Raw genomic sequence first — 17,949 nt, 5'->3', positions numbered from 1 at the left:
CCGTGACTTTGGGACTGGTCTGTTTTTTCCCACCGTTTCTCTCACCTTAAGTATAATTGCTCCCGTCTTGGAAGGCATTTTTGGGGAGTGTTTTTCGGGGCCCCACTTGCAGGAGTGGAAACCCGCTCACTGTGAATGCTTGGATCTCACAGGTGTTAGGTGCCATGAGTTGTGGCTTTATGGGCTCCGCACAGACCGCGCGAGCCGGAGCGCTCTTAGCAATGTCTGTTCCTCGGCGAGGTCCGTTCAGCTGGGCGAGTCTTCCCTGGAAAGGGTTTGCCGGCCCCCGGTTATTCCCTTTTTACACAGAGCGCTTCAGCCAGCACGATCACAGGCCAGGCACCGAGACAGAGGGCTGGGCTTTCTTCCGGCTGCCCGGACCTGGGTCTGCCGCCGACGCTGTGTGACCTGGAGCGAGGCACGGCCTCGCTTTGAGCCTCAGTTTCCCCACCTCCAAAGACGGCTCTGGGCAGTACGTGAGCCGATACGATGCGCAGCGTCTGGCCTGTGGCAGAGGCCAAGGACCATGGTAAGCGTTTGTACTGCTCGGCTTTGCAGGTGAGGCAGCCGAGGCTCGAGAGAAGCGACTTGCCCAAGGTCACACAGGTCGTACGAGGCCAGTTATCCGCCCCGCTCCCCAGCCTTGCGAGTTGTCCCCTGTAGGGCCCTGCTCCCAGATGGTTTGCAAAGCTTACAGATGGCATAAAGGACCAGGTAGTTTCCTTTTCCCCAGGCTATGCCCGACCCTCCAGAGAAGCAGCGTGTGGCTGCATCCGGGAGGGGGAGGAAGGGATACATCTGGGGGGTGTGGGGGTCTGCATCTGCCCCCCCCCGACCCTGCCCCCTCGGCCAGTCCTTCCACCCCAGCGCCGCGGGTGGGGGTAACAGCCTCTGATAGCCCATTCAGAGTTTAGCAAACGGCCGGCTCTCCTGGCCCCCTGGCCTGAAAGGGGCCAGGGACATACCCAGTTTTAAGCCTGAAAGTTCTGCATCCCCAGAACCCGGTCGGTCTCCGGCAGACCAGGAAGGGAGACCGCCCTCCCCTTGTCCTCTGCGTCTTCAGGACCTCACTGCTGGTGTCAGAACTGTGGATCTGGTAACGGATTCTGGTTCAGGAAGAGCTGGTCTGAGGAGTGGGGACCCAAGGCTGTTCCTAGAGGAGGGGCTGTCCTGTCTCTGACATGCTTGTGAACGCGGGCTAAAACATTGATCTGGAACTCCTATAACCTGAGAGTGGCCTCCAGCCCCGACGTGGGTCTGTTTCGAGCTTCTCAGTCCCTGTTCCTGAGGGCTGGCTACTTCCAAACCTGCTGGGGAAGGGTGGGAAGTTCTAACATTCTTACCTCCCCTTGTGGGGCCTCAGTTTCCCTGTCTCTGCAGACCGGGGGAGTTTTTGGTCCCTTCCAGGATGGAGGCCCCAGTGGTGAATACCCACTGGGTTTCCAGTTTCCATTAAAAAAATTTTTTTTAATGTTTATTTATTTTTGAGAGAGAGAGAGGAAGACACAGAATGCGAAGCAGGCTCCAGGCTCCGAGCCGTCAGCCCTGAGCCTGACGCGGGGCTCGAACCCACGAACCGTGAGATCATGACCTGAGCCGAAGTTGGCCGCCCAACTCGCTGAGCCCCCCAGGCGCCCCCGGTTTCCATTTTAAATTTTTTTTTTTTTTCCAACGTGTTTTATTTATTTTTGGGACAGAGAGAGACAGAGCATGAACGGGGGAGGGGCAGAGAGAGAGGAAGACACAGAATCGGAAACAGGCTCCAGGCTCCGAGCCATCAGCCCAGAGCCTGACGCGGGGCTCGAACTCACGGACCGCGAGATCGTGACCTGGCTGAAGTCGGACGCTTAACCGACTGCGCCACCCAGGCGCCCCCCCGGTTTCCATTTTAAAACTGCCTGTGTGTAAGGTAGGGTAAGAACCCCTGTCCGCATACGTCCTGCATCCCACCTATACAAAGCCCCAGGCCAGACCCCGGGAGATGATGCTTTCCTTCACTCCCTTGAGAATTCTGTGCTCTCTTAGGTCTCCTGGCCATTGGCCACGCTGTGCTCTCTGCCTGGGATGCCCACCCAGCCCACCCCTACTTCTCATCCCTGCACCATTTCTTGGAAGACTCCCCTGACAGCCCCTCCCTTGGCCAGGGTGGCTTAGGGGCCCCTCCCTCGCTCACCGCAGGGTGACAATACTGTGTGTAATGGTCTGTTTACTGGTTCACCTGCTGGTTTCCCCATCAGACGAAGAGCTTCTGGAGCCAGAGCCCAGCACTGCTTGCTTTTGGACCTCCGAGCATGCAGCCTTGGTGTGCCAGACGTGGCCAAATGAGTGAGTCCGGATAGAGAAATAAAATAAGCATGTCTTGCCCTGATGGACTTTGCCATCTAGCTCCTCAGAGAAGTTACCGATTGGAGCTAAAAGGACCACCTGTGCATCTAGAGATGACTCTGGAAGGAATGACTGCATCGTATTTGCAAACCTCAGGAAGGTGTGTGTTCTGTGGTTTCTCCCACCCCGGCTCCCTTCTTGGACAGGAGTCTAGAACCATCCTTATTTGCGTCTGGTCACTGCCTTCCCTCCAGGGCAGGGTCGCCCCACCCCTACTCTCCATCACCATGGGGTCGCACTGGGGCCTCCTCAACCAGCCCTCCCCAGAAATCTTCTAGAAGCTTCTTGATGTTTTCATACCTACCAGAACCCCAGAGTGCTCCCGGGCTCAGCAGGTCCCAGTCCGTCACCACCCACCCAGTCTCAATCAACATTGTCACCAAAACTGTCACAAACAAGGGGGTGTGGGCCGTCACGTGGCCCTGTCTGAGTAACCACATTCTCGCTTCCTTCTTTCACACAGGCCGTTGAAGGTTGGCAGGGTCTGGGACCACAGCCCCGGGTGCCACAGCAGTGCCCTGGCAGTGTGGGCTCGGTCCCTGTCACTGAGGCAGAGAAGCGGCTTCTCCCCGGCTCACGAGGCAGCTGTCCCATGCTCTGCTGAGCAGGGTAAGTGCCAGCTCACAAAACCATAGGGAGTGGCTGGGGGGAGCTGTGGGACCGGCAGGCCTGGCCTGCCTGACAGCGGAGGGCAGTCCCGGGGCAGGACCTGAGCTCTGAACCAGAGCCTGGGCTCGGGGTGAGGGGAGAGGGGCTCAGGATCGAGGTCGTGGCCTTATTCCACAGCCTCTTCCAGATCCTCAACTTCTATCCTAACCTTCCCATTGGGACTGCCAGCAGCTGCTGGCTCGGAGAGGGTGACATTTCTTAATAGAAAAAGTCCGAAAAATCAGGAGCATTTCTCTAAAAATCATGCTGCCCCTCCTTTCATACAAGGCATGGGGAGGTGAAGGGAATTGCTCAGAGCAGAGCTGGGGTTAGGGCTGGGTGATTCCAGAAAGGGGGAGCAGGTGCAGGGCCTATCTGGAAGCTTCTGAGGCTCTGGATCCATAAAAATATTGTCTCCAAAGCTGCATTCTTTTTTTGTTTTTCCCTCACTTTATTTATTTATTTATCTATTTATTTATCTATCTATTTATTTATTTATTTATTTATTTATGTTTATTTATTTATTTGAGAGAGAGTGCAATCAGGGGAGGGGCAGAGATTGAGAATCCCAAGCAGGCTCCGCATTGTCGACGCGGAGCCTGACGCAAGGTTCAGACTCACGAACCATGAGATCATGACCTGAGCCGAAATCAGGAGTCGGGGACTTGACCAGCTGAGCCATCCAGGCGCCCCTCCAAAACTGTGTTCTTTGCACTTTCACTTGTTATGACGTTGGAAAAATTGTTGAAAAAATACGAAACAAAAAATACGAAAAAGTATGAAAATATTAGAATTAGGACGCTAATGTTGCTAGCAAAAGAGAAAGTAATCATCAGAATTTGAATACTCTTAGGTATTTGTATTTGGGGTGCTTTCGGGGCGTAAAGGAGAGTGGTGGGGGGGTAGTACCTAAAGCTGTGGCCCCCGACACACACACATACACACACACACACACACATACACACACACACATACACACACACACATACACACACACACACACATACACACACACACATACACACACACACATACACACACACATACACACACACACACACACACACACACACACACACACACCATAGACAATGATCTAGGGCTCCAGGCGCCGGGAGTTTTCCTTCCCTCCTGGACCCTCTCGTTTTCCTCCTCTCCCATCTCTGACTTCGAGTCCCCCGAGAGCAGGCCTCTCACCTCAGGAGGTGACCCCCCCTAGGCCCAGACACGTTGGTGGCTTCCTTTGGGGCTTGCCTGGCCACGCCCAAAATGGTCTATGCCTTCCTCACCAGGCTAGGCCAGCAGCCAAGGGAGATTGAAACCCGGATAGCGGAAGGGACCGGGCTGTTGGGCTGAGCGCCTCTGGGGAAGCTCGGCCAGGCTGGAGCAGGGGCTTCAGAGGGCCCGGGGAATCGTCCAAGCATGCTGTGCCCACTTTGTGCAGATGGGAAACCCTCAGAGGGGACAAACGGCTGCCCACGGTGGCCTGCCTGGGAGGTGGCCGGGCTTGGACGTACCGCGGCCCCGTCTGGCTGCAGGACCCTCGCGCAGCCCCCGGCGACCCCGGCCCTGGCTTCTCAGTCTCCTTTGCTGACCTTGAGCAAGAAGATGGTGGGGGTGGGGCGGGGCACGAGACTCAGGCGAGAAGGAGACAGCATGGCTGGAGTGTGTCTGTGCGTCTGTGTGCTTGTCCACCTGGCTGTCGACACAGGTCTTCAGCCAGCCATCGGTTGTTAAACTAAAACCAGGAGTAGGTCTCTTTGAATTCACGTGTGCAAAACAGCTTACCTCCTCTGGACCAGGCTAGCCAATTCAGGGTCCAAAAGGGGAAAGTTAGGTTTTTTGGTAGGTGGGCAAAACCCCAAAGTCTTCACCGTCACTGTGGCTCGTGTTCCTGCAAAGGCTACGGAACAGTAAACAGGTGTATCTGTGGTATTAAAATGCATGGGGGGGGGGGCGCCTGGGGGGCCCAGTCGGTTGGGCATCTGACTCCTGATCTCAGCTCAGGTCTTGATCTCAGGGTCGCGAGTTCAGATGCACTTAAGGAAAAAAAAATTTAAGGGGAAGAAAGTCTGAAAGGGCTCCTTGCTGGGGGCGGGGGAGATGCTGAGAAAAGGTGGGGAAGTGCAGGCACCGTGCGGGAAGCCCGAGGGCACATGTCCTGTGCACCTGCCTGCTGGTGGCCTCTGTCCCATTCACGCACCACCCCTGCAGCGGGCGTTTAATGACCCCCAGGAGGCCAGGCCTGTCGGTGCTGGGGACCCAGCGGAGACTGCCCTGCAAGAGCTTGTGATCTGGCGGAGGCAGTGGGGCAGCCACGGTGCCCGTGCCGATGGGCAGGTGTCACGGTGCCTGCTGAGCCCTGCGCATGTGTTGTGAACGGCGACATCTCTCCTGTCCCCTTGGAGTTTATGGGCCAGTGGGAATGGAGTTTTAGACAGTAAACATTTTATTTATTTTTTACTGTTTTATTTTTAATTTTTCTTAATGTTTATTTATTTTTGAGAGAGAGAGAGAGAGCATGAGTGGGGGAGGAGCAGAGAGCTTGGGAGACACAGAATCCGAAGCAGGCTCCAGGCTCCGAGCTGCCAGCACAGAGCCCGACGCGGGGCTCGAACCCACAAACAGCGAGATCATGACCTGAGCCGAAGTCGGAGACTTAATTGACTGAGCCACCCAGGCGCCCCTATTTATTTTTTAGAGAGAGAGAGAAAGAGAGAGAGAGAGCACGGTGAGTAGGGGAGGGGCAGAGGGAGAGAGTGAAAGAATGTTAAACAGGCTCCGAGCCCAGTGTGGAGCCCGACGTGGGGCTCTTGATCTCGCGACCATGAGATCATGAGCTGAAATCAAGAGTCAGATGCTTAACCGACTGAGCCACCCAGGAGCCTCAAGTAAGCAAACATTTTAAATGGTTTAAACAATGGGAATGACTATGCCTGAGCAATCCAGGATGGCTTCTTGGAGAAGGTGCCATTTGCTCAACTCTGGAGAATAGATGGGATTATTAATCCCTCACATGGGATTAATAGAGGAGGTTGTAGGGCCTGAGTGAGCTAGTAATTCACGAATAGCTCTCAAACCAGTGCCTGGAACCTTGTCTACACTTGACACATGTGCTTTGCAAACCAGGCACGGGCCAGGGCTTGCTGTGGAGACAGTTTTCTAGGGCTCCCCGTCCCAGCCCTCTCCGCCAAGATCAGAGGTAGGTATGTCAAAGCTATGCCTTTGGGGATATTTCCGGGAGGTGGCCCTAAATGCAGAATGACGAGGACAACAGCTGGCCATTGTTGAGCACTTAATGTGTGCTAAACCCTCAGCCTGAGCCAGCTCACTTCAACCCACAACCATCCCACTCCGTGCTGTCGTCATTGTCTTCGTATTCCAGATGAGGAGCCTGTGGCTCAGAGAGGTGAGTTCGGTTGCCCAAGGTCACGCAGCTTGTAAGTGCCAGAGCCGGGACTGGATCTGGTTTGACTGGATCAGATCCTGAGCTGGGCCAGCCGGGCTGGGCCGGGGCCTATCCTGTCCGCCAGCCCTGAGAAATGCCCTGAGGTCTGAGGGGGAGGGCACCTGGGCCTCGGTTTGACCTACTTGTTGATCTGGAGCCTTCCCGTCTCTTGGTGGCTGTTTCACCCACACCCTGAGATGCTCAGTCTTTCACATCTTGAGGTTCCAAACTCTTGAGTGCTGGGATTCCCGGGATCCAAGATTCTGAATGCAAAGTCCCAAGCTTCTTACGGCGCCCTGGCGTCTTCCCCACGCCCGGAGCAGGGTGTGGGCCCCCCGCCAGCAGCCTGCCCCTCCACAGCCTGGGTGGGGCTCGGGCAGAGCACCCTGGTTTTAGGGTGAAAGACAGGAAACGGGCCGTATCTGACCTACTCTGTTAGGCAAGCAGGAAGAATGTGACAAGGGTGTGACAAGTCTGCCCCTCAGAGCCCCCCTCCTGTGGTGAGTGACCGTTTCCCTGCCTCTGGGGGGAGAAAGGTGGAAGGTGGGGGCTTCACCCCTCTGAGGAACGGACTTCGCTCTCCTGAGCCTTGCTGTCCTAATCTGTGTAATGGGATTCGCAAAGGCCAGTGCCAGGGTGGAGTGAATATGGTGATGAAATGGTCCAGCCGCAGTGGGGCCTTCTGGAATACCATCGTCCTTATATCACCATGCATTTAACTTGAAGTAAAGCACTTACTTGGGAGCACTGGCTTGGGAGCCAGACGCAGTGCTCCTCTCCTCGCTACCTGCACGGCCCCCTCGGAGTCACAGGACCCCCAGGAGCCGGGATTTTTTTTTTCCCTGTCGAATGGGCTGATGCCTGCCCAGCCACAGCCTGGCTCGCGGCTGTGATGTCCATAGTCCCTGTCCCTTGAGGTCTGTGGGATGGCAGGCGGCAGGCTGGGGTGACCGGCCACCCCAGCTTGCCTGGGACTGAGGCCACAGGATGAGGGATAAGGGGATGATTTTCAGCACTAACATCAGGAATCCTGGACGAGGATGTTGGCCCTAATTAGACCTGGGCCGGGAGATGGGAGCTTTCCCGGTGTGCTCTGTCTCATCTCAACACACAGGGAGGCCTCTGCTCTCACGCTGGACCCGAAGCCTCCCTCACTGCCCATGGCGGAGGTGGGGAGGCCGCCGTATCCGTACCTTCCCTGACTCTGAGATTTCTGTTTCCTCTGCCCCTCTGTGCACAGCCCCCAAGAGGCTCTCCCAGTAAAACACTCCCTGCTGGATGCCAGCTTCAGGGACCTTCCCTGCAGCATGCTATTAGATTCTCAGGACCATTCTTTGAAGCAAGGTCGCCCGTTTTACAGATTAGGACACTGAGGCTCAGAGAGGGTGGAAGGAGGCTCAGGTGACACGGCTGCTGAGCGGTCTCTCCTCCACCCCAAGTTGCCTCTGCATGCAGGGGAGGTGGGGATGGGCGCAGGGAGAGGGCAGGGGAGGGCGAGAGCCCCCTCCACGCCCTCCTCCACCCTCCACGCAGGAACAGCGGGTGGGGCCTTTTTTTTTTTTTTTTTTTTTTGTTCCTAGCCTCTCTGCTTCCAGGAAGTGGCTGAGAGCTCTGCCTTCCAGGAACCGAGAGCTGCCCGAGTGGGGGGTGAAGGGTACAAGTCTTCGTAATTTTGAAACACTATCCCAGCTGGTGGCTTCTTCCTAAAGTCCCCCTCCCCCGCCCCGCCCCAGGAAAGCAGGGCCAAGATCAGGCCCTGTCCTGTACCCCCAAGCAGGAGCTCCACCCTTGTGCAAAGAAACTGCCTCCTGAAGAGGGAGACAAAGAATGTGTGTGTGTGTGTGTGTGTGTGTGTGTGTGTGTCTGTGTGTCTGTGTGTGTGTGTGGGGGGGGGATCCGTTTAGTAAGCACCTACTTGATGGGGTTTTGGAATGATGGGAGTCTGGAACTGACAGCCAAGAAAGGTTTCTTGAAGACATCTTTGGTGCAAAAAGGTGATTTTGTTAAGGCTCGGGGCTAGGACCCCGGGGGCAGGAAGAGCTGCCCTGGGGCTGTAAGCTCTGGGGTTGGGGGAGGTGAAGACAAAAGGGAAGCCTCCAGAAGGACTTTGATGTGCTAAAGAGGGCTCCTAAGATACCTGAGGCCTTGCGGTTGTCAAGCTAAGGTGGTTTTCCCTCTAGTGAGGCATTAACAGTAGGACGGCAGGGGGTTCCTGGAGAAACGGTTCTGTTCTGTTTTGCCTCAAGTATTCGTCAATGGGCTGCAGGTTACAAATACACTTAATCTTACCCGCCATTTCCTTCTTACCTTTGTTCCCCACATCGCTGTGGAGGGGAGGGTGATGTTGGGGCTCCAGGAAACTGAGTCTAGAGGTTTCTGGAGATTAGGCTATTGATAGATTGCCTTTTTCTTGTAATTTACCAAGACATTTGTAAAGGAGAGAGACTCAGGTCCTGCAAGACTGATCTCTATCAGCTGACCATTTGTTATCTTTCCTTTCCTTTGTTCTTGGGCAGCCAGGGGTGCCTGAGGACTATCGCACACATCCCGCCTAGGGAGGGGGGTGTGTGCTAGCTTGTGCTTGGCCCTCAACTTGCCTCATGGCCCCTCATCCTAGTGGGAGCCTGGAACTTTTGAATCCATTCTCTTGTTGTATTCCTTTAACAGCTCGATGAGATAGATGTGGTTTCTTATCCCCATTTTGCAGATGAGAAAACTGAGGCTCAGCAATTCAAGGTCCTACAGCTTCTATGGGACAGAACTGAGACCGGAACATCTTTTTCTCTCCCCCCCCCCCCCCCCCCCCCCCGCCCTCATAGCCTGTTCTCTCGATGCTGTGCCCTGCATAGCCCTCGGGACATATGGGGCTGACCTTTCTGGGTGAGATGGCCTTCAAGGTCTCCTTATTCTTAGTCTGCCCTCCTTCCCTCAGCTGGGTCCCCAACCCCGGCCATAGATACAACAAGCTTAGGTCTCTTCCAAGCCTTTGGTCCTTCTGCCCCCTCAGCTAGGTCAGCTTTCTCCACAAAGCCTTCCCGGATCTTCACTGGGTTCCAGTCTGATCTCTGGCAGCTGTGTGCCTTTGGGCAAGTTGCTTTACCTCTCTGAGATAGAGCTTCATCTCTCCACGGTAAAATGAAGATAATTGTGAGTGATGAGGTTTTGGAGTGATGGGGGGGTTCGGAGCTGACGGCCAAGAAAGAATTCTTGAAGACGTCTTTGGTGCAAAAAAAAGTGATTTTCTTAAAGCACGGGGACGGGACCCGTGGGCACGAAGAGCTGCACCGGGGTTGTGAAGGGTTACTGGTTTATGCTATGGGGGGGAGCATAAGTCAAGATGGGGGGAGGTAAAGTCAAGATGAAGTTTCTCTCTTTTTAAAATTTATTTACTCTTCCTTTATTTTTGAGAGAGAGACAGAATGTGAGCAGCGGAGGGGCAGAGACAGGGGGAAACACAGAGTCCGAAGCAGGCTCCAGGCTTCGAGCTGTCAGCACAGAGCCCGATGCGGGGCTCGAACTCACAAGCTGTGAGATCGTGACCTGAGCTGAAGTTGGATGTTCAACCGACTGAGCCGCCCAGGGGCCCCTAAGATTACCTTTTTCTTGTAATTTACTCAGATATTTGTCAACTGATGGAGACTCATGTCCTGCATGACTGTGACCTGTATCAGCTAGCCGTTTGTCTTCTGTCCTTTCCTTTGACCTTGGGCAGGAAGCAGTACCTGAGGAATATCCCACCTGGGGCTGGTGTGTGTGTCCGCGTGTGTACAGGTGCACGCGCGCGTGTGTGCGTGCGTGCGCGTGCCCTAGCTTGTACTTTGCCCTCAGCTTGAGGGCCTGATGTGTCTGGTGCAAATATCATGAAGTTTGGTTTGAGAAATTATTTTATTTTATTTTATTTTTGAACTTTTTTTAACATTTAGTTTTGGGATAGAGCGAGAACGGGGGACGGGCAGAGAGAGAGAGAAGGAGACAGAGGACCTAGAGTGGGCTCTACGCTGACAGCACAGAGCCCCACATGGGGCTCGAACCCACGAACTGTGAGATCATGACCTGAGCTGAAGTCGGACGCTTAACCGACCGAGCCACCCAGGCACCCTGGTTTAAGAAATTATTTTAAGGGGCGCCTGGGTGGCGCAGTCGGTTAAGCGTCCGACTTCAGCCAGGTCACGATCTCGCGGTGCGTGAGTTCGAGCCCCGCATCAGACTCTGGGCTGATGGCTCAGAGCCTGGAGCCTGTTTCCGATTCTATGTCTCCCTCTCTCTCTGCCCCTCCCCCATTCATGCTCTGTCTCTCCCAAAAATAAATAAACGTTGAAAAAAAAAATTAAAAAAAAAAAAAGAAATTATTTTAAGACACGATTTTTTTAATTTATTTTTTTAAATGTCAGTACTTTTTTTTTTTTTAATGTTTATTTATTTTGAGAGACAGAGAGAGAGCCCATGTGTACTCTGGGAAGGGGCAGAGAGAGACAGAGAGAGAGAATCCTAAGCAGGCTCTGTGCCGTCAGCACAGAGCCCGATGTGAAGCTCCATCCCACAAACCATGAGATCGTGACCTGAGCCGAAGTCAAGAGTCAGACTTTTAATCAACTGAGCCACCCAGGCAGCTGAAGGACTTTTTTTTTTAAGTTTATTTATTTTGAGAGACAGAGAGAGAGCGTGAGTGGAAGAGAGGCAGAGAGGGAGAGAGAGACTCCCAAGCTCAATCGGCTTAACCGATTGAGCCGCCCAGGTGCCCCCAGGCTGCCATTTTGGAAACCAACATGATTCTAACTAACAAGTGGAGGAGGTCAAGTGGAGCCTGGGAGCTGAGGGGCCTAGGAGTACGTTATAGTCACTCAAGGAATGATGAGCAACTGGTCTCTGCTCTAAATTATGTGAAGGACAAGGAAAAGTACTGGAACTGACCCAGGCTCTGCCCCAGGCACAGTGCTTGGGATTGCACACTGCTGAAGGTATTGTATCCAAGGAAACCAGGAATACCTGAATCCTGGCCCAGGGCACAGCTGTCACTAGCCACAGGATTCTCAAGTGCATGACTCCGAATCCCATAAACAACAGCCCGTGCCAGGGGAAGCATAAGGGAGAGAGAGCAATCAAGAAAGCAAGTTCAGGGGCGCCTGGGTGGCTCAGTTCGTTGAGCATCCGACTCTTGATTTCAGCTCAGGTCATGATCTCACGGTTCCTGAGATCGAGCCCTGGGTTAGGCTCTGTGCTGACAGCATGGAGCCTGCTTGGGATATTCTGTCTGTCTGTCTCTCTCTCTCTCAGAAATAAACAAGCTTAAACTTTATATATATATGGGTGTTCACAATGCTGGGAAGAAAGACCAATGAGACGGTCAAAAGCAGAGGCACTGCCCTTTTTGGCCACTGGTCAGGGGGCTGAAGGGTCACAGCAGAATGGACCCCCAGGTAAGTGAAATGACTATCAGCTGCCTGAGGGCAGGACTGTTCCAAAGAGATGTGTTTTCTCCTGGCCCCAGATAGTACAGTTGATGGCTCTGGGCCCTTGAGGACTTACAGGATCGGCTTACTGATGGAGGCAAAGTAGCTGCTCTTTTCGGGAGCTTGTCATGGGAACCGAGTGCTAAGGGCTTTGTAGGGCCTGTTTCATCCTCACTATAAGCCACGAGGTAGGTACTGTCCTCCCAAAATGTGGAAGTGAGGACAGAAGGGAACCAGACCAAACTGAGACACTGAGAAAGGAGGGGGAAGAAACTGAGAATCTGAAGAACAGGCCTGGGCTATGTAGGGTGGGAGCCAAGACAAAGGAGAATGGAACAGAGGGACACAGAGAGACGTATCAGGAACCGTCTCCTCAAAAAAAAAAAAAAAAAAAAAAAGCCTCAAGGGTCCAAACAAGCAGCTTTATCCTGCACACCTGTGGTCTCCAAACTCTTCTGCTCACGAACCCCATCAGTGGACAATACGGATGCGTTGATCTATGAATTATGCACAGAAATAGAAATTACAAAGTGGATGACATAACTATATAACTGGAAGCTCTAATATTTCCTTTCTATACCCCGGTGGGTGGTCTTGCCCACAATTTTAAAGTTTTAATCAGAAAGGCAGGGAGTTAAGTCGGTTACGTGTTGGACTTTGCCTCAGGGCATGATCTCATGGTTTGTGAGTTCGAGCCCCACGTCGGGCTCCATGCTGACCGTGCAGAGGAGCCTGCCTGGGATTCTCGCTCCCTCCTCTCTCTCTCTGCCCCTCCCCCTCTCGCGCTTCCTCTCTCCCTCTCAAAATTAGTAAACCTAAAAAAAGGAGTTAATGTTGATAAATAACGATGGCCGCTATTTGCTGGGGGGCTACCGCGTACCAGGTAAATGCTGGGTTATGAGGACGCTAGGTGCCTGCCCCAGGTCAGACACCCTCCTAGCTGAGGCTGTCCGGGGTTGCAGTAGAGGGTGCTCGGCAGGCCCAGGGGTGAGCCTGTCCTGATGTCCCTCTGTCTGTGTCTGCCTCCAGGTGCCATGCCTCTGCAAGTCCTCCTGCTTCTGATTTTGCTGGGCTCTGACAGCAGCCTGCAGCTGCGGGAGACATGGGAGAATGGAACCATTGAGGCCCCGGACCCCCTGCTTGTGCAGGGCCAGAAACAAGTGGAGGAGGACCCAGAACAGGACATGTATGACTATATTGGCACGGACCCTCCAGAAACGCTTTTTACAAATAGACCTGGGCCTGTGTCCCTGACCTGGACATTTCTAGCTGAGACGGCAACATTGGGGCAGAAGGATTCCGGAACTCCTGAACAAGCCACTCTGGTGATAGCCAGAGGGGACTCCGTTGGCCTGGATGTAAGAGGGATGGCCATGGGGGATCTGAGCACGGAAGTGGCCACGCAGGGGGTTCCCGTCACGCTGGGCCCTCTGAGCAAAGAACAGGTCACTGTGTTACTTCCCATCACAGAGGCTTCATCCACAGAGGGGGCTCCATCCACAGAGCTCGCCACCATTGAGGCCCTGTCCACGGAGCCGGCAGCCACAGAGGCACTGACCACACACCCTGCGGCCACAGAGGCCCCGTCCACGGGGCCGGCAGCCACAGAGGCCCTGACCACACAACCTGCGGCCACAGAGGCCCCGTCCACGGGGCCGGCAGCCACAGAGGCCCTGACCACACAACCTGCGGCCACAGAGGCCCCGTCCACGGGGCCGGCAGCCACAGAGGCCCTGACCACACAACCTGCGGCCACAGAGGCCCCGTCCACGGGGCCGGCAGCCACAGAGGCCCTGACCACACAACCTGCGGCCACAGAGGCCCCGTCCACGGGGCCGGCAGACACAGAGGCCCTGACCACACAACCTGCGGCCACAGAGGCCCCGTCCACGGGGCCGGCAGCCACAGAGGCCCTGACCACACAACCTGTGGCCACAGAGGCCCCGTCCACGGGGCCGGCAGCCACAGAGGCACAGACCACACAAACTGCGGCCACAGAGGCCCCGTCCACGGGACCAGAAGCCACGGATGCCCTGTCCACATCCACGGAGCCCACTGCCACAGAGGCCCTGTCCACAGATCCCGCCACCACGAAGGTCCCATCCACAGGTCCTGCGACCACAGGGAGCCTAACCATGGCCCTGCTTGTGCCCTCTGATCCTCACAACAGCACCACCGTGGCAGTAGGCAATTCATCTGATGGCTTCATCAAACAATGGAAAAATAATCAGAATCTTGCCCCCCAGAGCTCCGTGGCCCCCAGCCCCACAGAGGCTCTGGACCGCATCCCTGTGAAGCAGTGCCTGCTGGCCATCCTCGTCCTGGCCCTGGTGGCCACTATCTTCCTCGTGTGCACGGTGGTGCTGGCTGTCCGCCTCTCTCGCAAGAATCACATGTACCCTGTGCGCAATTATTCCCCCACTGAGATGGTCTGCATCTCGTCCCTGCTGCCTGAGGGGGGCGAAGCGCCCTCGGCCACGGCCAACGGGGACCTGCCCAATGCCAAGAGCCAGGGCCTAAAGGCGGGGCCGAGGGAGGGCCGAGATGGGGATGACCTCACCTTGCAGAGTTTCCTCCCTTAACCCCCACCCCTCACCCGCTCATCCATCTGAACAGGACCCTCGCCTCCCTGCTCCCTCCAAGGCCCGCTGGGCCACCACTGAGCACCCCGGCTCTGTTCCACGGGTCCGGGCTTCCTTGGGGCCCCTAGGGATGGGGATCTCTAGGACAGAGCCCCAGGTGCCCCACAGGAAGGAGAGCAGCTGAACTCTTGCAGCCAAAGCAGGACTGTGGGCAAGCCACCGCATCCTCCCTCCTGCCTCCGGGGGGGCCCGGGGAGATCCCTCCACCTCCCTGTCTCCCACCTGTCTGGGCTCCCTCTGAGGCCTTCCACAGAGGCTGGAGCCTCAACCCCAAGCACCCGGTGAAGCCCCCGCCCTCACGCCCACTTTCTTCTGGTTGCCATGGTCACCACACAGGAAAGGGGGCATTTTGGGGGCGGGAGTGCTGGATTCTGAAGGCCATTCCCTGCCCCTCTCCGACTTGGGGCAGCTTGGGTTTTCTTGGGCATCTCCCCAGGGAGCCCAGGGTGAGATCCTGGCCCGGGAGGGCTGGGACGGGCTTGGAGAGCCCAGGGCCATACCTTTCTTTGGGGCTGTGTGGGTCATTGTTCACTGAAATGTCCCACTCCCCAGCCCACGGCCCGGGACAGCGCAGGTGCTCAATAAATATTCGATGAACTAACGGTGGCTGTTTCAGGGCGTCAAGGTGTCTCCTGCTGGGGCTTTGGTCCCTTGCTGTTCACCCCGGCCCCGGCCCGCTCCAGAAACCCCCCCAACCCCCCGGTCTGTGCCTTAAGTTTTCAGTATTGTCTCTTGGACACCGGGGGCATCTTGGTACATCCTTGGGCAGCCGGGAAGGTTGTAGGCCGTTGTGGGGATGGGGAAACTGGTCCCCGAATCCACTTTATTCAACTCCCCCCCACCCCATGACCCAGTTCTGGCATACAGAATTTGGTTCCCGCCCCAACTCTCAGACAAATGCGTCCTCTCAACGTCAGTGCCATCCTCCCCAGAAACTCACCCTGACCTCTCCCGGGGAGCGGGGGGTGGCCTGTCTCCCATTTAACACCCGCTCCTCACAGGGCTGAGCACAGCTGCGGCCTACGAGGTTTTCGAACAAAATTTGGGGCCAGCAAACTTTTTTCTTCAATGGCCAGACCAAAAATATGTGACGTTTTGCAGACCGCGCGGTCCCCGTTGCAACTCGTCAGTTCCATCCTTGGTCCTCGTAGATTGTGTGTGGTCGTTGACGATGTGTCACAAATGAATAGGGTTGGCTGCGTTCTAATAAAACTTTATTTACAAACAAAGCGGCAGGCTGGATTTGGCTCTGTGTTCGCTGACCCCTGATCTGAGCATCGGGTGAGCAGCTGGCCCGGTTTGCGTGGGACTTTGGTGAATGTAGCACCGGGAACCCTATGTTGGGGGAAACTGCTCAGCCCCAGCAAATCAAGGAGTTGGCTGCCCTATTTAAGCAACACTCACCGTGTGCGTGCGTTACCACATTCGGACCCACGCTGACCCCGAGGGTCGGATCAGAAAGCCAAGGCTTCCGCAGTGGCTTCAACAGTAGCTGAGCCCGGGGGCGCCTGGGGGAGCTCAGTCGGTTAAACGTCGGACTTCGGATCTGGTCGTGATCCCACAGTTCATGAGTTCGAGCCCCGCGTCGGGCTCTGTGCTGACAGCTCGGAGCCCGGAGCCTGCTTCGGATTCTGTGTCTCCCTCTCTCTCTGCCCCTCCTCTGCTTGTGCGCTCTCTCTCTCTCTCTCTCTCAAAAACAAAACAAAAACAAACAAAAAACCCCCCAAACCAGTGGCTGAGCCAGGATTCAGACCTGGGTTCTTCTGTCTCTTGATGCTTTTTGATCAGAAGGGACTCCTGCTTTGAGCCCCTGTTCTACCTTCTGGGGGAGGACTACAACTCGTTTTGGTGGACTTTTTCTCTTCTAGAAAAATACCTCCGGCGGCTTCTTTGGGAGTGCCGGACCCTTCAGGGTGAGAGAGAGTTCAAAGACAGGGTGGAGTCTGGGGGGTATTGGCTGAAGCTGGAAAGGGGGTGGGAGAGACCAGGGACAGACAGGAGGGAAGGTGGCGGGCCAGGGGCAGTGGGGGCAGAGTTAGTGAGAAGTGGAGGGCTGTCTGCCCCGCCCCCTGACGCTCTAGAACAAGTGTGACACCCAAGGTGTTCCGGGCACTTTGGTGGGGGAGGGGTGCTCACCCTGGGCCGGGGCAGCTCACCCTGGAAAAGGCAGAATTGTGCGTTAGGGGAATCGTGGGTTTACTTGCCCTTTGGGAGCGATGAGAAAAATCATGTGGGGGACTCGATATCGTGGAGCTGGGGACACAGAGGCTGAAGGACTTGGGGGGCAAGCGTCCCTCTGGGGTCTTGTCACCCTGTCCTCCTGGGTAGGGAGCAGGTCTCCACGTCCCCCCCGCCCCCACTGGAGGACACTGTGACCGCAGAGGGCTCCCCTTGGCGGCTGGCTGGCTCTCTCCAAGGCGCAGAATTGAAGTCTAGGGATGACAGGTGCTTGAAGCAGCCACCAGGCGGCACCCGCCACCGGCTCTTGGAGCTCTTGAAAGCCGGGAGCTTCCCAGAGGACAAAGGAGCAGCAGGGATTGCTGGGCCAGGAGCGCTGCGAACCCGAACCCGGGAGGGTGCTGGTGAGTGTTTAACCTCCAGCCCCTTGGGTGGATTTGTATCCCAGCCATGATTTGCGATGCTTGCCAATTTCCTTGGTGTAAATACCCCCTTGGCTGATTTGGAGCAACCAACTATGTATATAGTAAATGGTACAATAAATGCAAATAATCTCAAGAACATAGAAGAGTAGAATGTAGTAAAATAATTAGGAAGTGGTGAGGTTTGTGTACCGGAGGACCTTGGGTTTTTGTTGTGTTTTGTGTTCATTTATTTTTGAGTCAGAACGGGAAGGGGCAGAGAGAGAGGGAGATGGAGAAGCCCAAGCAGGCTCGCACTGTCAGCACAGAGTCCGATGCAGGGCTAGAACTCACACACTGTGAGACCGTGAGCGGAGCCAAAATCAAGATTCGGACACTTAACCGACTGAGCCACCCAGGCGCCCCGGACCTTGGTTTTTTATAATTTAACTTATTAAACAACTGGCTTACAAAATTCTGAAACTCTAACAGTTGGCCCTCGGAGACTGCTATAGGCTGGCTCCTACGTCCCACTGTGCCCTCCTCCTGCCCGGACCTCCCCTTGGCCTTGAACATCACCACCTGAATCACCCCAACCATCTATTCAGCAAATATATTCTGAGCAGAGAACATCTGCAATATCTCCATGAGTCCCCTCAAACAGCCTGGGAAGGAGGAACTCGTATTCTCATTTTACAGAAGAGGAAACTGAGGCTCAGACAGGCGAAGTCACCTGTCTCAGGCCACCCATAGGATGTGGGACCGGAACGCAAGCCACGTTCCTACCACAGTGCTAT

The 17,949-nt window shown here is 55.3% G+C and overlaps 1 protein-coding gene across 1 annotated transcript; it reads left to right on the top strand.

The window, feature by feature from the left end:
- The first annotated feature begins 2,318 nt into the window (after positions 1-2,318).
- Positions 2,319-15,802, top strand: SELPLG (selectin P ligand). The gene is made up of 3 exons (XM_086681890.1): positions 2,319-2,485; positions 2,849-2,994; positions 12,961-15,802. The coding sequence occupies exons 1-3, from the start codon at positions 2,355-2,357 to the stop codon at positions 14,511-14,513; spliced, it is 1,830 nt and encodes a 609-aa protein (XP_086538016.1). The 5' UTR covers positions 2,319-2,354; the 3' UTR covers positions 14,514-15,802.
- Positions 15,803-17,949: the final 2,147 nt, after the last annotated feature.

This window comes from Puma concolor, chromosome D3 (assembly GCF_028749965.1).
Source record: "Puma concolor isolate L17-30 chromosome D3, mPumCon1.1.hap2, whole genome shotgun sequence".
NCBI classification, from domain to species: Eukaryota; Metazoa; Chordata; class Mammalia; order Carnivora; family Felidae; genus Puma; species Puma concolor.
The sequence above is the reverse complement of the archived record's forward strand: the minus strand, read 5'-3'. Positions and strand labels throughout refer to the sequence as shown.